This window comes from Leucoraja erinacea, chromosome 3 (assembly GCF_028641065.1).
Source record: "Leucoraja erinacea ecotype New England chromosome 3, Leri_hhj_1, whole genome shotgun sequence".
Taxonomy (NCBI): domain Eukaryota; kingdom Metazoa; phylum Chordata; class Chondrichthyes; order Rajiformes; family Rajidae; genus Leucoraja; species Leucoraja erinaceus.
The window spans coordinates 17,001,902-17,029,846 of NC_073379.1; the positions used below are offsets into that span (position 1 = coordinate 17,001,902).

At 46.6% G+C, this 27,945-nt stretch overlaps 2 protein-coding genes across 2 annotated transcripts in view; both read right to left on the reverse strand.

Annotated features, from left to right (window-relative positions):
- The window catches only part of LOC129695342 (UDP-glucuronosyltransferase 2A1-like), a 52,123-nt gene extending 48,022 nt beyond the window's left edge, over positions 1–4,101 (reverse strand). Inside the window, exon 1 of the mRNA XM_055632203.1 lies at positions 7–4,101. Within this exon, the coding sequence (XP_055488178.1) occupies positions 7–712 (706 nt within the window). The 5' untranslated portion in view covers positions 713–4,101. The remainder of the gene's footprint in view (positions 1–6) is intronic.
- LOC129693775 (uncharacterized) lies at positions 2,733–27,287 on the reverse strand. The gene is made up of 8 exons (XM_055630547.1): positions 26,826–27,287; positions 18,588–18,717; positions 15,267–15,420; positions 13,424–13,549; positions 8,439–8,578; positions 6,035–6,202; positions 4,598–4,782; positions 2,733–3,290 (listed from the first exon to the last, which is right to left on the reverse strand). The coding sequence occupies exons 1-8, from the start codon at positions 26,919–26,921 to the stop codon at positions 2,733–2,735; spliced, it is 1,557 nt and encodes a 518-aa protein (XP_055486522.1). The 5' UTR covers positions 26,922–27,287.
- Positions 27,288–27,945: the final 658 nt, after the last annotated feature.

Here is a 27,945-nt window from a genome sequence, read left to right on the forward strand (position 1 = left end):
CCTCACCTAAAGCTTCACTGTAATAGGAGTCCCAATCACGCCACATCCGTTTGCACATCCAGTCGTACATGAATGTGTAAAGAACGTTCTGAACTCTCTCAGTAAAAGACATCTTATCGGTAAACTCTGAGAGGATCGCCGGTACATAGGAGGGAGGGGCTGGGATCTGTCCGCAGAGTCTCTCCACTGTAAATCCCGGGGAGAATCTCAGAGAGAAGATGAAGGGAATTCCCAGCTTCAGAGCCAGGAGATCCCCACAGTAATGCACGGGGTCAGAGAGCACGACTTTAAACTTCGAATCTCGCAGTTTTTGCAAAAGTCTTTCATTCTTTATCATCCCGTCGCAAACGCCTTTGGTAAATTTGATTCCACGTTCCATGATTGCTGAGAATCTTCTGTACGCTTCCCAGTGGGATATTTGTGGTTTTTCATAGATCCAGAATTCCCACATTGCATTCATTAAATCTTGAATTTTATCACTGGTAAACGGCACTTGAATTACTTCAAATTTCACTGGTGAGGGTTCAGTATAGTTGATGTGAACTGCAGCTGAACTCACAGCCACAGTAACACTGTGACCTCTTGCGATCAGCTCATTGATGATGGATTTCAAGTTAATCCAGTGACTTCCTTCTGCAGGCCAGATCAATATGTTCTCACTAGTTGCCCTCTGGAGAAGGAGAAATTCCAGAAACAGAAGCCTGATCTTCATGATGTCCGTCAGGAACAGCTCTGAGCCCTGGATTCACTAACCTATTAACTAGCCGACAGGGCATTGAGCCTTTTGAGGCACAAAGTTCACTTCCACAAACAATAAAAGTGTCAGCAAATTCAAAATCCCGCACGGCACTTAGATTACCAAGAATGGATCCAGGGATTGCTATTGAGCTCTTTGACCTATTTCCATCTGCTTGTGTTTGTCCCCTATCCCTTTGAAGAGGTAGACTTGTCAGAACCTTTATCCTAAGGTGGAAATGTCAAAAACTAGAGGGCATAAATTTAAAGGCAGAAGGGTGAAGTTTAAAGGACACGTGCGAGGCAAGTTTGTTTTCCACAGTTAGTGGTGGGTGCGTGGAACATGTTGCCAGGGGTGATGGTGGAGGCAGATACGTTAGTGGCATTTAAGGGGCTTTTAGATAGGTACGTGGATATGCAGGGAATGGAGGGGATGGATCATGCGAAGCAGATTAGTTTAACTCGAATTCATGTTCAGCACAGATATTGTGGGCCAAAGGGCTAGACTGTTCTATGATCCAACATGATGCAAATGCTGATTTACAGATACATGTTTACCTGATACAAGTCGCAAAATCAAGGGGACAGGGAAAGAAAAAGAGTTATATAAATCACGTGGACACATTTAAAAGGTGGATGTTCAGTCTTTCTCCTGGGGAAGTCTAAAACTAGAGGGCATATATTTTTTAAAGGTGGGAAAAGAAAGATTTAAGAGAAAATTGAGAGGCATTGGTATTCTTATGAAAATAGTTATCTTGAATATATTTTACTTTGTAAATTAAACCTCGTCAAAAGTAGCAACTTAGATTTCTCAATGAATGGGTGAAATTACCTCTGAACTCCATTGTGACCTGAACCCCACGACAGCCATGACAAGTTTATAGTAACGCCCAGAACCCACAACTAAAACTGAACCCCACAGTAATCCTGAATGAACAATGAACTCCACAGTAACCCCTCACATCCCCACAATAACATCTGGCCCCCACAATAACATCTGGCCTGAACAACGCTATAGATACTAAAAAGGAAGGGCAGTAGAGAATCTTGTTTGCAAGGATAGATGGTTTGCCAGATGAGATTATATTGGGAAGGCCTGACCTATATGCTCATGAATGTAGACTAACAGCCCCACACACAATGTGGCCACAAGACCATGTTAGATGTTTTCAACCCTGGGGCGAGTAACTCACCTCCTGACTCCTCAAAGCCTGTCCACCATCCACAAGGCTCAGCTCAGGAGGGTGATGGAATACTCTCCACTTGCCTGGATGAGGGCAGCCTCAACAATGCTCAAGAAGCTCGACACCATCCAGGACATGGCCACCCACTTGACAGGTATCCCATCCTCAACCATCCACTCACTCCATTACCGACGCACGCTATCAGCAGTTAGTACCACCAGTAGGATGCAATGCAGCAAATCACCAAAGATGGCACCTTCCAAAGCCATGTCCTCTACCAGCTAGAAGGACAAAGACAGCAAGAACATGGGAACACCACCAACCTGAGAGCTGCCCTCCCATCCTCACAACATCCCAACTTGGAAATATATCACCGTTCTCTCATTGTAGCTGGGACAAAATCCTTGAACTATCTCTCTAAAACCATCATGAGTGTGCCCGCACCTCAAGGGCTGCAGCAGTTCAAGAAGGCAGCTCACCACCACCTTCTCAAGGGCAACTAAGGATGGGCCATTAAATACTGGCTCAGTTTACGAACTGTACGTACCTTCAATGAATACCTTGTCAAAATGGTGAAGATTATACTTTAAAATAACATAGCTGGCTTTGTTACGTCAGTAGTTACAAGTTGTTAATTTCTACATGACTAATTGGCAATTTTGCATTCAAGTCAAATGACAAAAAGAAAGGAAAATGTCAACCTCACCTAAAGCTTCACTGTAATAGGAGTCCCAATCACGCCACATCCGTTTGCACATCCAGTCGTACATGAATGTGTAAAGAACGTTCTGAACTCTCTCAGTAAACGACATCTTATCGGTAAACTCTGAGAGGATCGCCGGTACATAGGAGGGAGGGGCTGGGATCTGTCCGCAGAGTCTCTCCACTGTAAATCCCGGGGAGAATCTCAGCGAGAAGATGAAGGGAATTCCCAGCTTCAGAGCCAGGAGATCCCCACAGAAATGCACGGGGGTCGGAGAGCACGACATCAAACTTCGAATCTCGCAGTTTTTGCAAATGTTTTTCATTCTTTATCACCCCGTCACAGATGTCTTTGGCAAGTTTGATTCCACGTTCCATGATTGCTGAGAATCTTCTGTACGCTTCCCAGTGGGATATTTGGGGTTTTTCATAGATCCAGAATTCCAAAATCGCATGCATGAAATCTCTGTACTTGTCACTGGTAAACGGCACTTGAAATACTTCAAATTTCACTGGTGAGGGTTCAGAATAGTCGATGTAAAGTGCAGCTGAACTCACAGCTACAGTAACACTGTGACCTCTTACGATCAGCTCGTTGATGATGGATTTCAAGTTAATCCAGTGACTTCCGTCTGCAGGCCAGATCAATACGTTCTCACTAGTTGCCCTCTGGAGAAGGAGAAATTCCAGAAACAGAAGCCTGATCTTCATGATGTCCATCAGGAACAGTTCTGAGCCCTGGATTCACTAACCTATTAACTAGCCGACAGGACATTGAGCCTTTTGTGGCACAAAGTTCACTTCCACAAACAATAAAAGTGTCAGCAAATTCAAAATCCCGCTCTGCACTTAGATTACCAAGAATGGATCCAGGAATTTTCTATTGAGCTCTTTGCCCTACTTCCATCTGCCCGTGTTCTGTCCCTTATCCCTTTGAAGAGGTAGACTTGTCAGAACCTTTATCCTGGTGGAAATGTCAAAAACAAGAGGGCATATCTTTCAGGCGGAAGGGTGAAAGTTTAAAGGACACGTGCGAGGCAAGTTTGTTTTCCACAATACGTCACATATTCCTTCACTCCATAGATGCTGCCTCACCCGCTGAGTTTTTCCAGCATTTTCATTTACCTTATATAAATCATGTGGTCACATTTAAAAAGGGGGATGGTCAGTCTTTCTCCTAAGGAAGTCTAAAACTAGAGGGACACATGTCATGTTGTGAACCGCGGGATGGAATCACACAGAGCATGTCGGAAGATGCTTGTGAAGGTTGGAGGACAATCACCTCAGCCACAGGACATCTCTGCAGGAGATCGTCAGGGTAGTGTCCAAGCCCCAACCACCTTCAGCTGCTTTATCAATGGTCTTCACATCAGTACGCAAATAAAGCAGCAACCATGGGCAATAACCAGCTCAGGGCTGATAGGTGACAAGTAACATTCACTCCATACAAGTGGCAGGCAATGACAACAACAAACAAGAGAAAATCTATCTACATAAAGTATGCAAAGAGTTACCATGTATAGGGATGCGGGAAAGTTGCAAAGTGTTCAATATAGTCCCGACGGCCCCTCTTCGTTCTTGGTCACGGGGAGAGCGTACAAACTCCGTACAGACAGCACACGCAGTCAGGATCAAACCCGGGTCTCTGGCGCTGTAAGGCAGCAACTCTACCGCTGTCCTGCTCTAAAGCTCTGGCTTGTCATTTTGGTACTGAACTTGTGTGATGTTAAACCTTCAATGAATGAAACAATCTTTCACTCTATCTGAAGATAGACACAAAATGCTGGAGTAACTCAGCGGGGCAGGCAGCGTCACTGGAGAGAAACCGAAACGTCACTCATTCCTTCTGCTGCCCTGAGTTAATCCAGCATTTTGTGGTGTCTATCTTCGATGTAAACCAGCATCTCCAGTTCTTTCCTAAACTAATCAAGAATTGTTGCCCAAAGTTGTGTCGTCTGCTCACTATCTCCACTTACCGCTGGCACGAGGGGAGGGGTTGGAACAGGGGCCGCTGCAAGAACTTGAGTCTTTGAGCTCCTCAGGTGACGTTGAAGACGTTGAATCTCCATGTCCTGCTTCAAAAGGTCAATTTCAGTCTTCAGGGCCCTCATCTTCTGGTTGTCATCTTTCCATGAGATCAGTGCCTGATCCTTTCCACCTCCTTCCACCAGAAAAGACATTTCAACACTCAAGTTATTATTTTTCTTGCAAGTAATATTAAGGCTGGAGAAAAAAATTGATTGTAATCTTATTATAAATTAAAAATTACGTTAAATAGGTTTACTTTAATATTAATAAAAAATAAATCATTTAGGGTAATAAAAGATAAAATCCTCCTTTCTTTATACTTTGGAGATACAGCGTGGAAACAGGCCCTTTGCCGCATCGAGTCCGCGCCGACCAGCGATTACTTCATACACGAGCACTATCATACACACTAGGGGGGAAATTTACTACAGTATTTTTAAAAAAGAACCTCCAAACCTGTACTGTACGTCCCTGGAGTGTGCGAGGAAACCAGAGCACCCGGTGAAAACCCAGGGGGTCACAGGGAGAACGTACAAACTCCGTACAGATAGCACCCATAGTTGGGTTCAAATCCGTGTCTCTGGCACCGTAAGGCACAGCTTCACCACTGCACCACTGTGCCATGAACAAAGAGGGACCACAGAGACAATACATTCAGTCAGATGGTAATTCGTATCTGAATTCGAATGAGTTGCCATAATAGGCTACAAAAACCGATACAATTATGAATTTTCAAAGATATGTGAACAGATATAGACAGGAAGGGTTTACTGGGCTCTGGGCCAAATGCAGGCAAATGGAACTAGCACAATATGCCAACTTAGTCAGCATGGACAAGGTGGGCTTAAGGACTTTTTGTTTAAGAAAGAATCGAAGGTAGACAAGAAATGCAGGAGAAACTCAGTGGGTAAGGCAGCATCTATAGGTGACGTTTCGGCTCGAGACCCTTCTTCAGACTTCAGGCTTAAGGACTTGTTTCCTTGCTGTATGAGGAAACTTAAACCCCCGTCCCATGGTACGAGTTCATTCCAAGAGTTTTCCTGAGTTTGCCCTGATTCGAACTTGGAGATTTACGGTAATGGCCACTCGTCGGTACTCGGGGCTCTCGTGGACAGACTGGGACTGACCCCTCCACCCCCCCCCCCACCCGGGGCCCCCTCCCCCCCACCCCCCCCACTCCCAATCTTTGGACATCCCCAATCATGGACGTTGCATTCGTCACTTTCATTTCATGTTTCATGAATCTTGTTGTGTTTCTTGACTGTTGGCAGACCAGTATCCCTCCTGAGATCAACAAAGTGTGATCGTGATCGTGATCGTATACGATCCGACTTCGGGTCTGCCCAGCTTCTGTAGCCCAGCTTGATGACAAAGGTGATAATTACCTGTTAGTATCAGTCTATGTCCAGTGGACGTCTTCAGGGCTTTTTGTGGCCTGTGGTTTCTTTGTCGTTTCACCCTCAGCTTCAGAATTTCTTCCTCCAGACGTTGATTTTCTATCTCCGCAGTGATCAGCTCGGAGTCCAAATTGCGTCTCAGCGTATCGTGCCCTCCTACCGATCAAGGTGGGGACACTGAACGTTTATTTACATAGATGCCAGGTGTGTGGGAAGTAGGGTTGCCAAGTGTCCCGTATTAGCTGGGATATCCCGTATATAGGGTGATTTCACTAAAGGTCACTGGAGCGTAGATCTGCACCCACGTGACCAAAATTCTCAAGTGGAGGACACTCGGGGGTTCCGGTACATGTTAGTGGATGGGAAAAATATTAACTTATTAACTTACTTTTGATAAATTCAGCGAGCAAACGCGATAATTCCCGATATTTTGGACCTTTAAATATCCACGGCAAATGTCGGCTGTTCATTTCCGCCGGATTGGCACCTTCAGTTCCCTTTTGAATTTACCTTACTTGCTATCTTTTTTTTTCCCTGTAAATCTAGGTAGCTGTGCCTCACGGTCACCCCGACTGGCACAGTAAATTGCAGCTCACAACCTCGCCGTTTTCTATGTTTTTAACGGGTGGGAAAATGCGTTTTTTCCCATCCACTAACATGTACCGAACCCTCGAGTGTCCTCCACTTGAGAATTTTGGTCACGTGGGTGCGGATCTACGCTCCAGTGACCTTTAGTGAAATCACCCTATTGGTTTGACCCATGCGGGACCGCCCTTGTCCCGTATTTGACTGCTGCTACTCGGGTCGAGGGGACTGTCGGGTCGGAGAGGCACATCCAATCCTGCCTCACCCATCCCGATGTAGTGCAGCCCATGGAGTGCAGCAGCAGCAGCGTCTCGCCCATGGCCCCGTCGGTCGGCAGCCCGGCCAGCTGTCCGACCTTCGGACCTTCGCTTACCGCCAACACCACCACCCCTCCTTCTCATGGCCGATCATCGGTTCACGAGTTGGATGGGGTGCCAGACTTTGCGCGTAATGTCGCGCGGCCCGGTCCAAAACTCCTCAGCTGGCCCGCCGGCTGGGCTTTGTATGCAGTCCAGCACCCGGGCCAACTCATCATTCACCCAGCCACGGCCGAGTCAACCAATAGCCGTTGGGAATTTGTCCCTTATTTTGACCTTTTGGCCCTTATTTGGGAGTGAGAAAGTTGGCAACCCTAGTGGGAAGGGGAAATAATCAGGTATAGTCTTACCGCTGACAGGTTAGCTTGCAACAAAGCTTCTCACTGCTCCTTGGTTTACGTGGCAACTAAGAGGGACCTGTAGTGGGGGGGCTGCTGAGCACAAAGAGGTTCCTTCGGGACTAATTAGTTTACCTTGGCTTTACCTTGCACTGAACGTTATTCCTTTATCATGTATCCATACAATTTGCATGGTCCCGTTGTAATCATGTATTGTCTTTCTGCTGACTGGTTAGCACTAAACAAAAGCTTTTCACTGTGAATAAACTGTAAATGACAATAAACTCAACTGTAAACAGTAAACTGTAGCTTAGAGTTTGGTTTAGTTTACAGATACAGTGTGGAAACAGGCCCTTCGGCCCTCCGAGTCCGCGACGACCAGCGATCCCCGCACGCTAACACTATCCTACACACATTAGGGGCAATTTACAATTTTATCAAAACCAATTAGTCTACAAACCTGTCCGTCTTTGGAGTGTGAAAGGAAACCGGAGATCCCGGACAAAACCCACGCAGGTCACGGGGAGAATGTAAAACTCCGTACAGACAAGTACCAGTGGTCAGGATCGAACCCGGGTCCCTGGCACTTCAGGGAGCAACTCTACTGCTGCGCCTCCTTGCCCGCTCAAATGATCTACACGCTGCCTTCCAGCAGTTCCACATTCATCCTCACAGTGCAGGAGGATGAGGGGTGATCTTATAGAGGTGTATAAAAGCACAAGAGGAATAGATCGGGTAAATGCACAGAGTCTCTTGCCCAGAGTAGGTGAAGCGGGGACCAGAGGACATAGGTTTAAGGGGAAGAGGGAAAGATTTAATAGAAAACTGAGGGGTAACCTTATCACACAAAGGGTGGCGGGTGTGTGGAACAAGCTGCCAGAGGAGGTAGTTGAGGCTGGGACTATCCCAACTTTTAAGAAATAGTTAGACAGGTACATGGATAGGACAGTGTGGGAGGGATGTGGACCAAATGCTGTGGTGTAGCTGGGACATGTGTAGCTGGGACATGTTGGCCGGTGTGGGCAAATTGGGATGAGGGGCCTGTTTCCATGCTGTGTCACTCTATGACTCGAGAACCCACAGGCCAATATCAATTCCACACCACTCTGCACCATCAACAAACAGACGGGTATGCACGGGCTCTCATCTTACTGTGGGCTCGCTCCTTGCGATGAGTCCTCGGGAGCTTCTCTCTCCGCTCCACTTGTAGAGCTTCCGCCAAGAGATCATGCAACTGCACCAGGATCAGCTGGTCATTGCCTCCATTCTGCAGGTAGGAAAGCCGCAAGGCACTGGGGCGGGTTGGGAGGAAAGTGAAGATAGAATTGAGGAACATTATTGATCATTGAACAAAACCAAGCAGAGGTAGCAGCATCCAATGGCAATGAAATTAGCAATGCACCCCTTTGATCTGCGACTCTCATCCAGTTTAGTTTATTGTCACGTGTACCGAGGTACAGTGACAAGCTTTTGTCGTGTGGTGCTAACCAGTCAGCGGAGAGACAACACATGATTATAATCGAGCCATTTACAGTGTATAAAGGAATAATGTTTAGTGCAAGGTAAAGCCAGCAAAGTCCAATCAAGGATAGTCCCAGGGTCTGCAATGAGGTAGATAGTAGTTCAGCACTGCTCTCTGGTTGTGATAGGATGATTCAGTTGCCTGATAACAGCCAGGAAGAAACTGTCCCTGAATCTAGTGCATTTTCACACTTCTATCCCTTTTGCCCAATGGGAGAGGGGAGAAGAGGGAGGGTGCGACTCATCCTTGATTATGCTGCTGGCCTTGCCGAGCCAGCGTGAGATATAAATTGAATCAATAGAAGGGAGGATGAGTTGTGTGTAAGAAGGAACTGCAGATGCTGGTTTAAACCAAAGATAGACACAAAAAGCTGGAGTAACTCAGCCGGACAGGCAGCATCTCTGGAGAGAAGGAATGAGTGACATTTTGGGGCGAGACCCCTTGTCTGAAGAAGGGTCTCGACCCGAAACATCACCCAATCCTTCTCTCCAGAGATGCTGCCTGTCCCACTGAGTTACTCCAGCTTTTTGTGTCTAGGTTGGTTTGTGTGATGGTCTGGGCTGAGTCCACAATTCTCTGCATCTCACCCATGCTACCAATCTCACCCGTGCCATCTGCGGAGAGTAGAGCAGATGCCAAGACAAATGGAGGTTGGAGGATGGATAATCCCAGCCGTTCCAGGGGCACCTCCTGGAATGAGATACATTCCCAAGGCCAACGAGAAGCTCATAAGATCATTGTTTTGGCAAAGATGTGTTGCAGAAGTTGGGTGGAACGTAGAAGATAGAACATTACGGCAAAGTAACAAGTCTTGTGGCCCACAGTGAAATCAACAAATATTGAACCTGTATTTTGGATCTTTCATCCAAGTGCGTTTCAAACTCGGTCAGTCAATTCTCTTAGATAAAAATAACGGCGAGACCAAGCACAGGCTCAGCGACCTTTTCACTGAACACCTCCATTCATTCCGCCTAAACCTACCTGATCTCCCGGTTACTAAACACTTTTACTCCCATTCCCACCCTGATTTCTCTAACTTCAAGTAACCCTTACTTTCCCTCTCTCTCCATCTCTCCCCCGTCCTAGTTCTCTGACCAGTCTGACTGTCCCCAATTACATTTTATCTCTTTGCTCTGTTGTCACCTTCTCCGAGCTAACAATTCTACGTTTTCTCTGAACCGCATCTGTTTTGGTCTCATGTTCACACCTTACTCTGTGTCTCCCTCTCCCAACTCTCAGTCTGAAGAAGTCTCTCAGTCAGGGTCTCGACCTGAAACGTCACCCATTCCTTCAAGCCAGAGATGCTGCTTGGCCCGCTGAGTTACTCCAGCTTTTTGTGTCTATCTTTGGTGCAAACCCCCCTTTCTACACAAGCCATGTCCAAAGACTTTCAGTCCAAACATTTGCCAAATTCTCGAGAAATAACAGCATAAAGTACAAAGATACACCAATGTAATTTCAGTGACTTGACCAATATTGAACTTTTTGTGCAATTATAACGTCAGGCAATGTTAATAAAGTCGAGGGGGCAGGAAATATAAAAGGCCGTTCAGCCCACCATGCCCATACTGACCATTATACTCATCTCACTTCCCTACATTTGGTCTGAAGCGTCTTTGCATTGGTGATTCAAATACTTGTCTAGATGCCTCCTAAATGTTGCCTTCAACAATATCTCATGAAGTGTCACAACTTCAAACCACGCTCTACCCACAACAAAACCCCCCTCAGATCTCCTCTACTTCTCCTTCAACATACAGGTCCACCACTGATTTCCCGGCACCCATTGTTCCAGAGCCGTGTTGTATTACCCACATTGCTGGACCAGCAGAGGTCACAGCTTTGGGGGCCATGATACCAGGCCACAAAGTGGACAGTGGAAGATGGCTATGGGAACGGCTCTGCCGGCTCTGCCCATAATCAACCCGCCAAAGATAGACACAAAATGCTGGAGTAACTCGGCGGGACAGGCAGCATCTCTGGAGAGAAGGAATGGGGTTCGGGATCAGACTCTTCTTCAGACTTCCTCTTCTTCTGAAGAGCCCTGGGGCCCACCGTGGTCACGTTAACGGTCCACAGGAATTCTCCCCGTAAACCTCACCACATTTCGCAATTGAGGACTTTCATGAGGGCAGCACAAAGGTGGCACAGGGGCACAACAGTAGGGGGCCACAAGTAGGGCAGCACGGTGGCGCAGCAGTAGAGTTGCTGCCCTACAGCGCTTGCAGTGCCAGAGACTAGGGTTTGATCCCGACTACGGGTATTGTCGGTACAGAGTTTGTACGTTCTCCCCGTGACCGCATTGGGTTTTCTCCGAGATCTTCGGTTTCGTCAAACACTCCAAAGACGTGCAGGTTTGTAGATTAATTGGCATGGGTGGGTATACTTGGTATACAGTAAGTGTAAATTGTCCCTAGTATATTATAGTGTGGAGATCGCTGGTCGATGCGGACTTGGTGGACCGAACGGTCTGTTTCCACGTTGTATCTCTAAACTAAACTGAACTGGTAGAGCTACAACCTCACAACACCAGAGACACTGGTTCGATCCTGACCTCGGGTGCTGTACGTGAGGAGTTTTCATGTTCTCTCTGTGACTGTGTGGGTTTCCTCCCACCTCCAAAAGACGTGGGGTTTATAGGTTAGTTTGTCTGTAAATTGCCCCTAGTGTGTAGGGAGTGGAGGTGAAAGCAAGATACAGAACTAGTGTGAACGGGTGATCGAACACTGGACTAAATGGACCTAAGGGCTTATTTCCATGCTGAATCTTTCTACTAATTGTAACCTTCCTCTTCAACAAACTGACTAAACATTGCCGCAACACAACCTTTATCAGGATGCATCACAGCTCGGTTTGTGAACCGCACTGCCCAAGACCACAAGAAATCGCAGCGAGTTGTGGACGCAGCCCAGACCATCACACAAACCATCCTCCCTTCAATTGACCATTTATACCCCACGCTGCCTCAACAAGGCCAGCAGCCTATGTTTCTATGTTTCTAGCATAATCAAGGACGAGTCGCACCCTGGCCACTCCCTCTTCTCCCCTCTCCCGTCAGGCAAAAGGTAAAGAAATGTGAAAACACACACCTCCAGATTCAGCGACAGTTTCACAGCTGTTTCGTAACTGAATCATCCTAGCACAATCAGAGAGCTGTGCTGAACTACTATCTACCTCATTGGTGACCCTCGGATTATCCCTGATCGGACTTTGCTGGCTTTATCTTGCATGATGCGGCACGGTGGCGTAACGGTAGAGCTACTGTCTTACAGCGCCAGAGACCCGGGTTCTATCCTGACTATGGCGGCTTGGTTGCATGGAGTTTGTACGTTTTCCCCGTGACCTGCGTGGGTTTTCTCCGAAATCTTCGGTTTCCTCCCACACTCCAAAGACGTACAGGTTTGTAAAATGTACATTGTCCCTAGTATGTGTAGGATAGTGTTAGTGTGCGAGGATCGCTGGTCGGCGCAGACCCGGTGGGCCGAAGGACCTGTTCCCGCACTGGATCTGTAAACAAAACTAAACTAAATGTTATTCCCTTATCATGTATCTGTACACTGTAAATGGGTCGATTGTAATCATGTATTGTCTTTCTGCTGAATGGTTAGCACGCAACAAAAGCTTTTCACTGTACCTCGGTATGCGTGACGATAAACTAATCTGAACCTTCTATATTTGTAAAGACACCATATAAATATTAGCTCCAATGAGTTGTTCATCTTTAATGATTATAGAAAACCAGTTGGCATGGCACACCCCATGTGGTTCATTGGTTCAATGAATGAATGAATGACTAAGTTTATTGGCCAAGTATGTACACATACAAGAAATTTGCCTTGGTGCTCCACTCGCAAGTAACAACACAACATACAGTGACAATTAAGAATAAAACATAAAACATTAAAGCATTAAGAATAAAACATTATAGTTTAAATATGTGAATGAAATAAAATACCTGAGCAAAAGGAGGCAGCAGACTTTTGGTTATTGAGTAGAGCTCGCGGAAAAAAAGCTGTTTTTATGTCTGGCTGTGGCAGCTTTGACAGTCTGCAGTTGCCTTCCAGAAGGAAGTGCTTCAAAGAGTTTGAGGCCAGGGTGAGAGGGTCAGAGATGATCTTATCCGCTCACTTCCTGGCCCTTGCAGTGTACAATTCGTCAATGCGGGGGAGGTTGCAGCCAATAACCTTCTCGGCTGATCGGACGATGCGCTGCAGCCTCCTGATGTCGTGCTTGGTGGCTGAGCCACACCAGACCATGATGGAGAAGGTGAGGACAGACTCAACGATGGAAATGGTGCTTTGTGTCGCATTACTATTGTGCGAAATGCAAACACACAGTGAGATTTACTTCCTTTCTTACAAACAGTCCAGTCAGGAACTGCCGTACCTTCATTAGACAGTTGTACAGAAAAACTCTACTGATCCCACATCACACCTCCGTTCACAAAGGGAGTCGGTTCGCAAGTCAAGTCAAGTTTATTCGTCACATACGCATACGAGATGTGCAGTGAAATGAAAAGTGGCAAAGCTTGCGGATTGTGCAAAAAAACTACAAAACAGAATGGAACAGAATCAGTAATTACATATTTGTGGAAGAGAGAAAAAAAAATGTCTACCTGATTTCAGATGGGAGACTTCCTCCACCATAGAAAGGCACAAAGGTCTGCGGCTGATGAAGTGTCTCCTTTTTCTTTGAGTTGCGTGAGGGCAAACTGCTCTGCCTGCTTCGGGCTTTATTTTGTCTGCAATGATAAATCCCGAGAATTACTCTCCAAAAACTGCAAGTACGAGAGAATACTTTCTGATAACTGGTGGTGTTCCCAACAAGGTCAGCCTGTCCCTCATCACTGTAGGAGCCATTCATGTTTAGGCTAGCTACTGTTGGCATATCATATTATTTGGTCTAGATATATCTTGCAGTATTATTTTGGACACTAGGGGGCGGTGATTAGATGCACAGTGTGGTGTGTATATAAGGGCATAGGGGGACAGGAAGGGGCAGGTACAGGGAGGGAGCACATACAGTTCTCACCAGACCAGGGACAGAGCAGCCAGCTACAACTTGCATGCAGAATACGGAGAACCTGGTATGTTCACCTCTTTATTTGTACAACTACTTCATTAAACAAACAAGTAAACTGGAAATAATGACTGGAAGATCCGTTCCATTAGGTCTGCGTGAGATCACTCCTATTTACCGGTGTAGTAATGGCAACTGGAAAAGAGGACATTGGAAGTCGGAAATTTGCCATTACAATCATCCTCCACCCAACTGAAAAGCTGAAGGTGTTAATAGCATGGCAGGTAGCACAGTGGCGCAGCGGTAGAGTTGCTGCCTCACAGAGACCCGGGTTCGATCCTGAGTACGGGTGCTGTCTGGGCAGAGTTTGTACGTTCTCCCTGTGACCCGATGGGTTCACTCCGAGATCTTTGGTTTCCTCCCACAATCCAAAGCGATACAGGTTTGTAGGTTCATTGGCTTGGTATAAATGTAAAATTGTCCCTAGTGTGTAGGATAGTGCTTGTGTAGAATGGGTGATGTTTTGGTTCGAGACCCTTCGTGAAAGTCACGGGAAAGGGAAACAAAAGAAATAGATGATGATGTAGAGGGATATAAAACAAATTAATGAAAAATATGCAAAAAAGTTACAATCATAAAGGAAACAGGCCATTGTTAGCTGTTTGCTAGGTGAGAACGAGAAGCTGGTGCGACTTGGGTGGGAGGATGGAGAGAGAATACAGGGAATACGTGGTTAGAGAAATCAATATTCATACCACTGGGCTGTAAGCTTCCCAAGCAAACTATGAGGTGCTGTTCCTCCAATTTGCATTTAGCCTTACTCTGACAGTGGAGGAGGCCCAGGACAGAAAGGTCAGTGTGGGATGGGAAGGGGAATTAGAGTGTCTATCTTCTGACTAACTTTGTGATGTTTATTGATCCTGTCCCTAATAAACATTGCCTCACAAACCTCAAATGTAAGACCAAAGCCCTCTAATGTGTTGTGAGATTGATTTAGATTAGTTTAGAGATACAGTGCGGAAACAGGCACTTTGGCCCACCGAGTCCACACCGACCAGCGATCCCCGCACATTAACACTACCCTGTTTAATCTACCTCCAGTTTCAATTCCATTTGGAATATTTTGGAGGACCAAGAACCATGAACTTGCACACACTAGGGACGATTTTACACTTACACCGAGCCAATTTACCTACAAACCTGTACGCCTTTGGAGTGTGGGAGGAAACCGAAGATCTCGGAGAAAACTCACGTAGGTCACGGGAAGATTGTACAAACTTCGTACAGACAGCACCCGCAGTCGGGATCGAACCCGGGTCTCCAGCGCTGCAAGTTCTGTAAGGCAGCAACTCTACCGCTGCGCCACCGTGACCATCCACAAGGCCATTTGAAGAATAAAATGAATGTTGATTTACGCCACCTCTGACGTGGAGGCTTACATCGTATCCAGCTGCAGCATCTCCAGCTGTTGCCTCATCGTCTCCAGGAGCAACTCGTTCTTGTATTCTTGTGCCTTCAGCTCCGCCAACATTTTCTCCACCTGAGAAAAGTTCTTGCTTTTTTCCGACAATTCATTTAGCCTTCTCACAATCTCTGCGGTGAAATTAAAAAATATATCCTGAATCGCTATCTCCATAAGCCCAGCCAGGCCAAGAGTTAAGAGTGCCGTGATATGTCCCGATACGGAACAATGAATCAATTCACTCCTAAACATCCTTTGTAGAGACTGAGAGAATCAGCTGCACCATCTTCCAATAAAAGCAAATTCAGCTCTTCAATTTGTTTTTGAGATACAGCGTGGAAACTGGCCCTTCGGCCCACCGAGTCCACGCTGTCCATCGATCAACCGTTCACACTAGTACTATTTTTCCCCACTTGCTCGTCCACTTCCTGCACCTTGGGGGCATTTTACCGAGGTCAATTAACCTACAAACCCGCATGTCTTTGGACTGTGGGATGAAACCGGGTGGAAACACATATGGCCACAGGGAGAACATGCAAACTCCACACAGACAGCACCTGAGGTCAGGATCAAATCTGGGTCTCTAGCGCTCTACCGCTGAGCTACTGTGATACCAAGTTCTGGTGGATAATCCCTGCTGGTTTTAGGGTGAAGGAAACATGTTAGAGGATGATACAGGAGAAGGGATTGCAGTGCTCAGACACACACGTCTTTGGGATGTGGATGTAAACTGTAACAATAAGTTAATACTAATCTTTAAAAATGTATAAGTGTATGTGCACCTATTCCCCCCCCCCCCCCCCCCCCACCCCATCTCCCTTCTGTTTTTTGTTTTTTCTGTTTCTTGTTTTTTGTGCTAAATTGTATGTATGCACTGAGTACGAGCAGCTTTCAGTTTCACTGTACATGTATAGTGACAATAAATGGCATATCTATATCTATATCTGTATATCTTACACAAAGCCCAAATTACATAGGATGTTTGGTGTCATTCATTGCCACAGAAGGCTGTGGAGGCCATGTTAATGGATGTTTTTAAGACAGAGATAAATAGATTCTTGATTAGTGCGGGTGTCAGAGTTACGGGGAGAAGGCAGGAGAATGGGGTTAGGAGGGGGAGATAAATCAGCCATGATTGAATGGTGAAGTAGACTTGGTGGACTGAATGGCCTTGTTCTACTCCTATCATTTATGATTTTATGTGTCAGTGATTCCTTGTCACTGCCAGGCATGGCTTAGCAGGTGCAGGAAGTGAACTGCAGATGCTGGTTTAAATCGAAGACAGACACAAAAAGTTGGAGTAACTCGGCCAGACAGGCAGCATCTCTGGAGAGAAGGAATAGGTGACGTTTTAGGTCAAGACCCTTCTCAGAGGGGGAGAGGTGAGCAGGAATCACACGAGCCTGAAGAAGGGACTCAGCCCGAAACGTCACCCATTCCTTCTCTGCCTACGCTGCTTGTCCCGCTGAGTTACTCCAGCATTTTGTGTCTGTCTATGGCTTAGCAGGTAACGCTTGGAGGTTTAACCAGCACAAGGCTGGAAAGAACACAAAGTGCTGGAGTAACTGAACGGGTCAGGCAGCATTTGTGGAGAACATGGATACTGTAGGTGACGTTTCGGGTCGAGACCCTTCTTCAGACTCGTGTGAACCCTGCTCACTGCTCCCCCTTTGTGATTCAATGTATCTACACACGGCTCATGTTGTCGACCTCCCCATGGTGAGCCCTGTCAACTGACCTCAGTCGGGCGAACGACCACAAACAGAGACAGCAGCAGCGCCGCCAACCCAGAGCATGCGCCCTTTTTTAGGGCGGGCACCTACAGATGTCGAACTGGATGGCATCACCCTCCTGCAGACTTCTGTTGCCTCAAACGCAAGAAGCAGAAGATACAAGACTGACTCTTCAGCACAGCAGCACAGGGTAGCTGCACTAATGAGATAGTCCGTAAAGATCTTGAAATGTAATTTTAATTAAGTAGGAATGTAAGTAAGTAAGTTTATTGGCCAAGTGTTCACATACAAGGAATTTGCCTTGGTGCTCCACCCACAAGTAACAACATGACACACAGTGACAGTTACGAGGGTCTCAGAATACACTAAACATTAATAATAATAAAACATTAATGATAAAACACCATTGATCAAGCATGTGAACCAACAAAATACCAGATCAAAGGGAGGCTACAGATTTTTGGCTGTTGAGTAGAGCTCCTACTCGTGGATAAAAACTGTTTTTATGTCTGGCTGTGGCAGCTTTGACAGTCCGGAGTCGCCTCACAGAGGGAAGCTCTTAATCTGTTGAATGGGACAAACAGGCACACTGGAAAGAATGCTGGTATTCAACAGCACAGGCAACATTGAGAATGAAAACATAATCTCTCACGGTGATGGACTCTTTCATGAAGTTCCACATTATTGATTGTATTAACTGAATGTATTGATTGATTAACTGATATAAACTATAGGGCATACAACGGCCTCAGTGGTGAAAAGATACCTAAATTAAGAAATGAGGGGCAGTTGTTAGAGCTTACCTAAATGCAATAGTATTCTTTAATCAAATCTAGTGGTCGTTGCCACGTTTGCTCGTTTTCCAGTGCCTAGTTTAGTTTAGCGCAGAAATAGGCCCTTCGGCCCCACCGAGTCCGCACCGACCAGCGATCCCCGTGCACTTACACACTAGGGACAATTTACATTTACAACAAGCCAATTAACCTACAAAACTGTACGTCTTTGGAGTGTGGGAGGAAGCCGAAGATCTTTGAGAAAACTTGTGTTTCCACTTTGAAGGAAATTACCCGAAATTCAGAAAATTCTGGTTGTCTTCGGGTAATTTTAGGGAAATTAAATAATTTCAGGAAATTTCCGCATCGGGCCCGCGGGATGATTCAGGGGGAAAAAGTATATTTACGACCATCCGCGCCTGCGCAGTTGGGGGAGGCCCAACAGCCGCGTCACAATAGAAAATGGCGCCGGTGACGCGGTAGGGACGCAAAATGACGCCGTCTCTCCGGGCGTGCGCAGTGGGCCCGGTATCCATGCCGGCCCAGTTGGGGAAGCAGTTGCACATGCGCAGTTGGGGAATTTCAGGTAATACCATCAAATTCCAGGAAATCTGGGATGCTATTTAAGGAAATTTATTTTTGAGGTGTGGGAACACTGGAGAAAACCCACGCAAGTCACGGGGAGAACGTACAAACTCAGTACAGACGGCACCCGTAGTCAGGATCGAACCCAGGTCTCTGGCGCTGCAATGAGTATGAGTTTAGTGTGACCATCGAGCTCGATGCAAGTACCTGCTCTCTGCTCCTCCAGTTGCAGGTTGTGCTGCAGTATACCTTTAACATGCTCTCCATGGTTCTGTGCGAGGTTCAGCAACTGAGTCTTGTGCTCCTGCATCCACTGCTCTCTGGGGGTACAGTCATCCTGAGAAGGAAGATCATAAGATCATAATTAATACGAGCAGCATTTGGTCATTCGGCCCATCAAGTCTACTCCGCCATTCAATCATGGCTGATCTATCTCTCCCTCCCAACCCCATTCTCCTGCCTTCTCCTGCCAGAATGACCGGGAAGGCAAGAGGTTTGAAGAATAAGCAAAATGATACTCCGATAACAGGGTCTCTTTTGCCCAAGAGAATACCCTGCGCCCCATAATGGTTGAATGCTGTTTTGGATCCCCGGAATCCCAACTATGGGGGCTGTCTGTACGGAGTTTGTACGTTCTCCCCGTGACCTGCGCGGGTTTTTTCCGAGACCTTCGGTTTCCTCCCACACTCCAAAATCTGTAATTTTAACAAACGTAGACACTTTCAGTCGTACCAAAGAGGGACCCGATAAATGTGTACCAAATCAAGACAGCATAGAAAGCAGTAAAGATATTCTCTTATGGTTTTTAATTTTAGAGATGAAGCGTGGAAACAGGCACTTCGGCCCACCGAGTCCACGCCAACTAACAATCACCCGTACTTGAGTTCTATCTACACACTAGGGACAACTTACAGAATCCATTTAACCTGCATGTCTTTGGAATGTGGATTAAACGAGAGTTCAGGGGGAAACCCTTATTCCCCTACTCTTGAGTTTTGTTTAACTTAGCTTCGAGATACAGCGCGGAAACAGGCTCTTCAGCTCACCGGATCCGTACCGACCAGCAATCCCCAGGAACGGTTAGGAATTTTGGCATGTCCACTACAACTCCTACTAACTTCTACAGATGCACCATGGAAAGCATTTTATCGGGTAGCCTCACAGCTTGGTTCAGGAACAGCTCCATCCAGGACCGCAAGAAATTGCAGCGAATTGTGGACACAGCCCAGACCATCACACAAACTAACCTCCCTTCCATTGACTCCATTTACACCTCACGCTGCCTCGGCAAAGCCAGCAGCATAATCAAGGATGAGTCGCACCCTGGCCACTCCATCCTCTCCCCTCTCCCATCAGGCAAATGGGATAGAAGTGTGAAAACGCACACCTCCAGATTCAGGGACAGTTTCTTCCCAGCTGTTATCAGGCAACTGAACCATCCTACCACAACCAAAGAGCAGTGCTAAACTACTATCGACCTCACTGGTGACCCTCAGACTATCCTTGATCAGACTTTGCTGGCTTTACCTTGCACTAAATGTTATTCCCTTGTCATGTATCTATACACTGTAATTGGCTTGATTGTGACCATGTATTGTCTTTCTGCTGACTGATTAGCACACAACAAAGGCTTTTCACTGTACCTCGATACACATGACAATGAACAAAACTAAACTAAACTACAATTAAACGTCACCAATTTGTGGGCAGACAGTGAGGCAGCGGTAGAGTTGCTGCCTTAAAGCGCCAGAGAACCAGGTTCGATCTTGACGATGGATGCTGTCTCTATGGAGTTTGTACATTCTCCCTGTGACTACGTGAGTTTCCTATGGATGTATCAGTTTCCTCCCACATTCCAAAGACGATCAGGTTTGGAGGTTAATTGGCTTTGGTCAAATTGTAAATTGTTCCTAGTGTGTAGTCTAGAACTGGTGTACATGTGATGGCGGGTCAGCACGCTCGGTGGCCCGAAGGACCAGTTTCCACACTGTAAAAATCTAAACTAAGATAAACTTCACATGGATAGGACAGGTTTGGAGTGATATGGACCAAATGCAGGCAGCTGGGACTAGTGGAGCTGGGGCATGTTGGCCGGTGTGGTGTCAGAGGGTGATGAATCTGTGGAATTCACAGAAGGCAGTGGAGGCCAAGTCAAGTGATATTTTTAAAGCTGAGATAGGTAGATTCATGATTAGTGTGGGTGTCAGAGGTTATGGGGGGAAGGCAGGAGAATGGGGTTAGGAGGGAGAGATAGATCAGCCATGATTGAATGGCGGAGTAGGTTTGATGGGCCGAATGGCCTAATTCTGCTCCTATATCCTATGAACCCATGGATATAAAGAGTGAACAAGGTCGAAACAAGTTAGGGGTCTCGACCCAAAACATCAGCTATTCCTTTTCTCCAGAGATGCTGTCTGACCCACTGAGTTACTCCAGCATTTCGTGTCTATACACATGCCTAAAACTGACAATGGCAGAAAGTTATTTTTAACAAGGACTTGATGCTGCCAGGCCGACTGAGCTTTTCCTGCAATTTCTGCTTTTATTTTGTATTTCCCTCACCTGCATTTTTCTTACTTTTTATCTATTTTTTTGATTTCACATTCCTTCCTCAACACCGCACTGTCCTGGCCTACCTACACCCCCACATCCCGTCACTTGGTGGGAGCAACAGTATCCCCTTCAATCGTAGGTTGAACAGTTGCAGCTTTAGTTTACTTTAGTTTAGAGATGCAGCGCAGAAACAGGCCCTTGGACCCACCGAGTCCGCACCGATCAGCGATCCCCGCACACACTATCCTACACACACTGGGGACAATTTACATTATTTATACCAAGCAAATTATAACCTGGACGTCTTTGGTGTGTGGGAAGAAACTCAAGATCTCGGATAAAACCCACCAGGTCACGGGGAGAACGTACAAACTCTGTACAGACTGTACCCGTAGTCGGGATCGAACCTGGGTCTCTGGCGCTGCAAGCGCTGGAAGGCAGCAGCTCTACCGCTGCCCCACCATGCCGCCCAGCAACAGCTGGTAGAGCTGCTGCCTCACGGCGCCAGAGACCCAGGTCAGAGGTTCGATCCTGACCTCTGCTGCGGACTGTGTGGAGTTTGCACGTTCTCCCACGTGGGTTTTTATTTCAAGAAACCAGAGCTTTCATTATCGTCCCCTCGGGAATCAGGCCACTAAATGACTGTAAACACGGCAGCAACATCTGCTGGATTGTTCGGGATGAGTCCAAGTGGAGGAAGCTCTTCCAGCTTCCCGGCTGCAGCCGGAACACACTACAACCATCACCAGGAACTGCAGGTTTCAAACCAAGTGCAGCTTTGGGAAAGTTTCAGTGGGACACCCAGTAAAGTCCAATTCTCACCCTCGAAATTGAAAATGACTAAACCCCATTGCCTTACACCAACAATAATTGCACGATTTATAACGTGAGCTCAAGGCCAACACATCCAGGGTGCACCTGAATGCACAAAAAAGACAAACATGAAATTTTAATGATAATTGGCTTCTAAATATTTAATAAAGTATCATAAAGGTATAATGAATTTCATTTGAACCAAATTTCGTTTGAACCTCAATGAGGTTCAAATGACAACAAATAAATTGTATTGTATTGTATTGTATTGTATTGAATTAAAATGCCAATATCGTTGAACATCCGTTGACCTATTTATGACGAAAGCCCATTCCCATTCTGCATTGGATTTTGCCCAAGCTTCAAGTTATTAATTAAATTTAGTTTTTGACTTTTAATTCATCCCATTACTCCCAATCTGCAACAGTCTTTGGTTGACGTTACCAGTGGAATGACGGGGAGACCGGAAATCTCTTTATTTGAAAGGAGAAAAGATAAGCTGGATAAGTCTTTAAAATTAAAGTATTTTAAACAGACTGCACAGGAATAATGTGGACGGATGTGACCCTCTCTGCCCCTTCCATCATAGGAGGTATGAATACACCAAATGAAGACATGAAGAATTTAGTTTAATTTTGTTTAGTTTAGTTTAAAGATACAGAGTAGAAACAGGCCCTTCAGCCCACTGAGTCCGCTGGTTCTATCCTACAAATTGTCCGCAATGTGAGAACCCAATTACCCTATAAACCTGCATGCGTTTGTACTGAGATGAGGAAATAATTTTTCACCCAGAGAGTTGTACGGAGATGAGAAAAAACTTTTTCACCCAGAGAGTTGTGAATCTGTGGAATTCTCTGGCACAGAAGGCAGTGGAGGCCAATACACTGGATGATTTCAAGAGTTAGATAGAGCTCTTAGGGCTAACAGAATCAGGGGATATGGGAAGAAGGCAGGAACGGGGTACTGATTGTGGATGATCAACCATGATCATATTGAATGGCGGTGCTGGCTCGAAGGACCGAATGGCCTACTCCTGCACCTATTTTCTATGAGAGGAAACCGGAGCACCCGGAGAACATCCACAGGGAGAACATGTAAGGCAGCAGCACCACCGCTGCGCCACCGAGCTGGGGTTTCTGCACTGAGGCAATGAATAGATGGGTTTTGCTGTGATTGCTGGATCGAAACACTTGGGTAAGTCTTTCTGCACCAAGACGTGGATGGGGGTGAAAGGTGACAGGAACCGCTTGGTAACCCATCTGTGAGGAGTTGACACCTCACTGTACCAAGTGGCTTCTGTTGCCCTGAATGGAAAGTTCTGTATGAAGCTGCGTTCAGTTGTTTTTCCCGATACTTGATCATTTTTCGTCTTTCGCAATAATGGTGAAGCATTTCGACACGGGTCATTCGGTCTCGGAGAAAACCCACGCAGGTCACGGGGAGAACGTACAAACTCCATACAGACATCACCCGTAGTCAGGATCAAACCTGGGGTCTCCGGCGCTGTGAGGCAGCAACTCTACCGCTGCGCCACCGTGCTTCAAAATTGGTGGTTAATTGGCCTCTGTAATATTGCCTCTAGCATTTTTGGGAGTGGATGAGACAATGAGATAACATAGAACTCGCGTGACGGTGATGGATGGTCAGTGTGGAAACAGTGAGCCAACGGGACTGTTTTCACACTGTTTCTGTAGAAGTAACGATCTAAACGTTGTTTTACTTTTACAGATACAGTGTAAAAGTAACACTGTATGCTGGAGTAACTCAGTGGGTCAGACAAGGGAAGAAGAGAATCTTCCCTTCCCGATTCTCCCACCCATCCCAGCCACTGACTCTTGCTCCATCCACACCTTTCCAATTCCTTGCTCCCAACATCTTTCCAACTTGGGTAGTGCAGCGGTAGAGTTGCTGCCTCACAGCACCAGAGACTCGGGTTCAATCCTGACTCCGGGTGCTGTCTGTACGGAGTCTGTACGTTCTCCCGGTGACGTGCGTGGGTTTTCTCTAGGTACTCCGGTTTCCTCCCACACTCCAAAGACGCACCGGTCAATTGGCTTGGTGTAATTGTAAATTGACCCAAGTGTGTGTAGGATAGCGTTAGTGAGTGGGATCGCTGATCGGCGTGGACTCAGTGGGCTAAAGGATCTGTTTTCGCGCTGTATCTCCAAGCTAAACAAAACAAAACGTCCCCTTCCCAATTGAGAAAGAATACGTAATTTTTCATCTGGGCATGTGGCAGCTGCAGGACTTGATACAAAAGGACAAAACACCAAAAGAAAATCTTTTCACTGTACCTCAGTACACGGGACAATATTCTAATCTAAACAAAACTACTAAACTCTCCAAATTCAGATTCAAGATTCAAGATTCAATTTAATTGTCATTTGGACCCCTTGAGGTCCAAACGAAATGTCGTTTCTGCAGCCGTACATTACAAACAAATAGACCCAAGACACAACATAATTTACATAAACATCCATCACATTGCTGTGATGGAAGGCCAAAAAAACTTATCTCTCCACTGCACTCTCCCCCCCCCCCGATGTCAGAGTCAAAGTCAAAGCCCCCGGCTGGCGATGGCGATTGTCCCGCGGCCATTAAAGCCACGCCGGGTGGTGCGGGGTCGCACACCGGGTCTTGGTGTTAGAGCCCCCGGTGTGCGCTCGCAGAGTCCCGCGGCCATTCCAAGCCGCGCGGGGCGGTGCTGTCAGGCCCCGCTCCAGGAGCTCTTCGACCCCACAACTCGGGCGGGAGAAGTCGCCGTTGCGAGAGCCCTGAAAAGCGGTCTCCCTCCAGGGACCCGCGGGCTCCCGGTGCCGCCGTCCGCCAGACCCGCAGTTGCAGCCTCCGAATCTCCGGAGGTCGGGCCGCAGCAGCAGCAGCAGCGCTCCACCACCGCTCCACCCGCTCCGGACTCGGCCAGCTCCGCGACGGTGAGGTGAGTCGTCGGCACCAGAGTCCCCGGTCTTCTCCTGTTGGAGGCCGCTCCTCGTTGCAGCCCCAACGACAACGGAGACCCGACAAAGAAAAGGTCGGGTCTCCCGTGCAGGGAGAGATTCAAAAGTTACCCCCTCCCTCCCACACACACACACCCCAACAAAAAATAACAAAAACTACATAAAAACATAAAAACGCGGACGGGGTGCAGAGGCCGCTGCTGACGAGAGTCGCGCGGCCTACCGGATGCTGATCATGAGATGAGATGAACTCATTCTCTCATGTTTACTGCTTGTATCAGTCATTTTTAGTTTTTAGTTCAGTTGAGATACAGCGCGGAAACACGCCCTTCAGCCCACCGTGTCCGCGACGACCAGCGATCCCCACACATTAACACCATCCTACACTCACTAGGAACCATTTTTACATTTACCAAGCCAATTAAGTAAGTAAGTACGTTTATTGGCAAAGCATTCACATACAAGAAATTTGCCTATCTGTCCCACAAGTAACAACATGACATACTCGGGAAGATTTTTTAATAATAATTTATTTAACGATAAATCACCATTGATCAAGCATGCAAATCAACCAGATCAAAGGGAGGCTACAGATTTTTGGCTGTTGAGTAGAGCAACTACTCGTGGATGAAAACTGTTTTTATGTCTGGCTGTGGCAGCTTTGACAGTCTGAAGTCGCCTTACAGAGGGAAGTGATTCAAAGAGTTTGTGGCCAGGGTGAGAGGGGTCAGAGATGATCTTGCCCGCTCGCTTCCTGGCCCTTGCACCTTGTACAGTTCATCAACGGAGGGAAGGTTGCAGCCAATAATCTTCTCTGCTGATCGGACGATTCGCTGCAGCCTCCAGGTGTCGTGCTTGGTGGCTGAGCCAAACCAGATCATGATGGAGAAGGTGAGAACAGGCCGTGAGCTACGAATCATTGCCTGCCTTGTGCTGCCGCAGGACTATCCTTTTGCCTTTTCGTGCGACTTTTTTCCTCATCCCCCAGTCATGCACTGAATAGGAGACAACGATCCCGACTTACCTGATTGGCCCTGTCTGGTACTAGGCAAGTCGTGTGTAAAGAAAGTCGAAAGCAAAATTGGCATCATCATTGGCATAAACACAGTTGGAGTTTGAAGAAATTCAGTCAAACGCAGTCGAAATGTTTCCGGGGCAAAAGCTTTCATGTATATTGTATTTTTTAATCCTTTTTTTTGTCCCTTCAAATGAATGAATTCAACAGCACACGAGTTCAATAAACATATCTATCTGTCCCACCTCTCGGGAAGATTTTTTATTCTTTTCGGGAAAATGACAAATGGATTTCAAGATGGAATGCACTGTGCTTCAATGTATCCGTGTAAACTCAGGCAAAACACGCTATCATCTGCTTTGATCAGTAAAGGGCCTGTCCCACTTTCCCCGAGTCCTCTGCCGAAAGGACATTAAAAAAAAATCAAGATTTTTGTGATCTACGAACTCCTCCTCCTGACTATCTTTTACTCGTGGGCTTTTTTGTCATGCTGAAAAGAATGTCCCGACTTACCTGATGCCCTGAGTACCTACGGCTGGCAGAACGAGCCGCTACGATATATCTACGGACTCATACGGCCTCCTACGGACTCGCTACGGACATTCTCCGAGTTTGAATCAAGGGAGAATTTGTGAGTAACTCAGGAAAGTGGTGCAGGCCCTTTAGGGTGTTGGGGGTTATGTGGAGAAGGGGGAAGAAGAGAGGGAGAGGGAGAGGGAGAGGGAGAGGGAGAGGGAGAGGGAGAGGGAGAGAGAGATCAGCCATGATTGAACGGCGGAGTAGACTTGATGGGCCGAATGCCTTAACCTACAAACCTGCATGTGTTTGGAGTGTGGGAGGAAACCGGAACACCCAGAGAAAACCCACATGGTCACAGGGGGAACGTACAAATTCCGTGCAGACAACACCCGTAGTCAGGATCGAACCCGAGATCGAGTGAACCCATGACTTATGAACGGAGCTGCATTTCATAAAATGAGACACAAAATGCTGGAGTAACTCGGCGAGACAGCAGCATGACCCTCTAAGTTACTCCAGCATTTTGTGTCTATCTCTGGTGTAAACCAGCATCTGCAGTTGCTTCCCACACACTCTCTTAAAAGTTACCTGGTTAAGTGTGAGCTGAGTGTGAGACACCAGATTATCATTCAGTAACCTCTTCTCATTCTCATCCATTTCTGCCAGGATTTCTCGTTCCTCCATTTCACGCTGCTTCTGTTGTGCCTCGCGGCGCTGTCTGTAGTCCTTCAGCTGATCAAACTGTTGTTAAAGGAAGAAAGTTAGTATTGGTATCAGTTCCATATTGTCATGTGTACCGCAATACTGTCAGCAATTTTGTTTAGGTTTCGGTTTATTTTTGTTGTGCGTACTGGGGGTAAAGTGAAAAGCTTTGCTTTGCACGCTGTCCAATTCGATGAGTTAGTACTGTACGTAAACATAACCACATCAAACCCAAGTACAATAGGAAGAGCAAAGGAAGAGATATGGAGTACAGAAGACAGTTCTCCGCATTGTACTCACACACACACACACTCATGCACTCACTCACTCACACACACACACACACATACACTCATTCATACACACACTCACTCAATCACACACACTCATTCACACACACTCATACACTCACACACTCTCCCTCACACACTCACTCAATCACACTCACTCACACACATTCACTCATTCACACTCACACAATCACACACACACTCACACACTCACACACACACACACACACACTCAATCACACACACATGCACACTCACACACTCACTCAATCACACACACTCACTCACACACACTCACTCAATCACACACTCACTCACACACACTCACTCAATCACACACACACTGTAGTGCAACAATTCCATAGACAAAGTCCAATGTCCACAATGGGATAGAGGTCAATTGGACAGCACCAGAGCTTGGTTTGTATGCAGTCCAGTCAAATAATGCCGTGCTAGAATACAATCATGCTAGACACAAACATGTGTAACAGGTAGTGCAGAGAGAAAAATAAACCTTACAGAGGTTCAGTGCTCAGAATTGCAAGGCTTGGAATGCCAGAACCAGATGTAATACTGTTAAGAATTGGCCTTTACCTTAAGAACAGTGGAATAGGACAGCAGGTTTATTGTAGACAAAATGGTGCTGGTGTGCATAGCAAATACAAATTAAGCTACATTTATCAACAATTCTTTCCATCCAGCTACACCAATGGTAC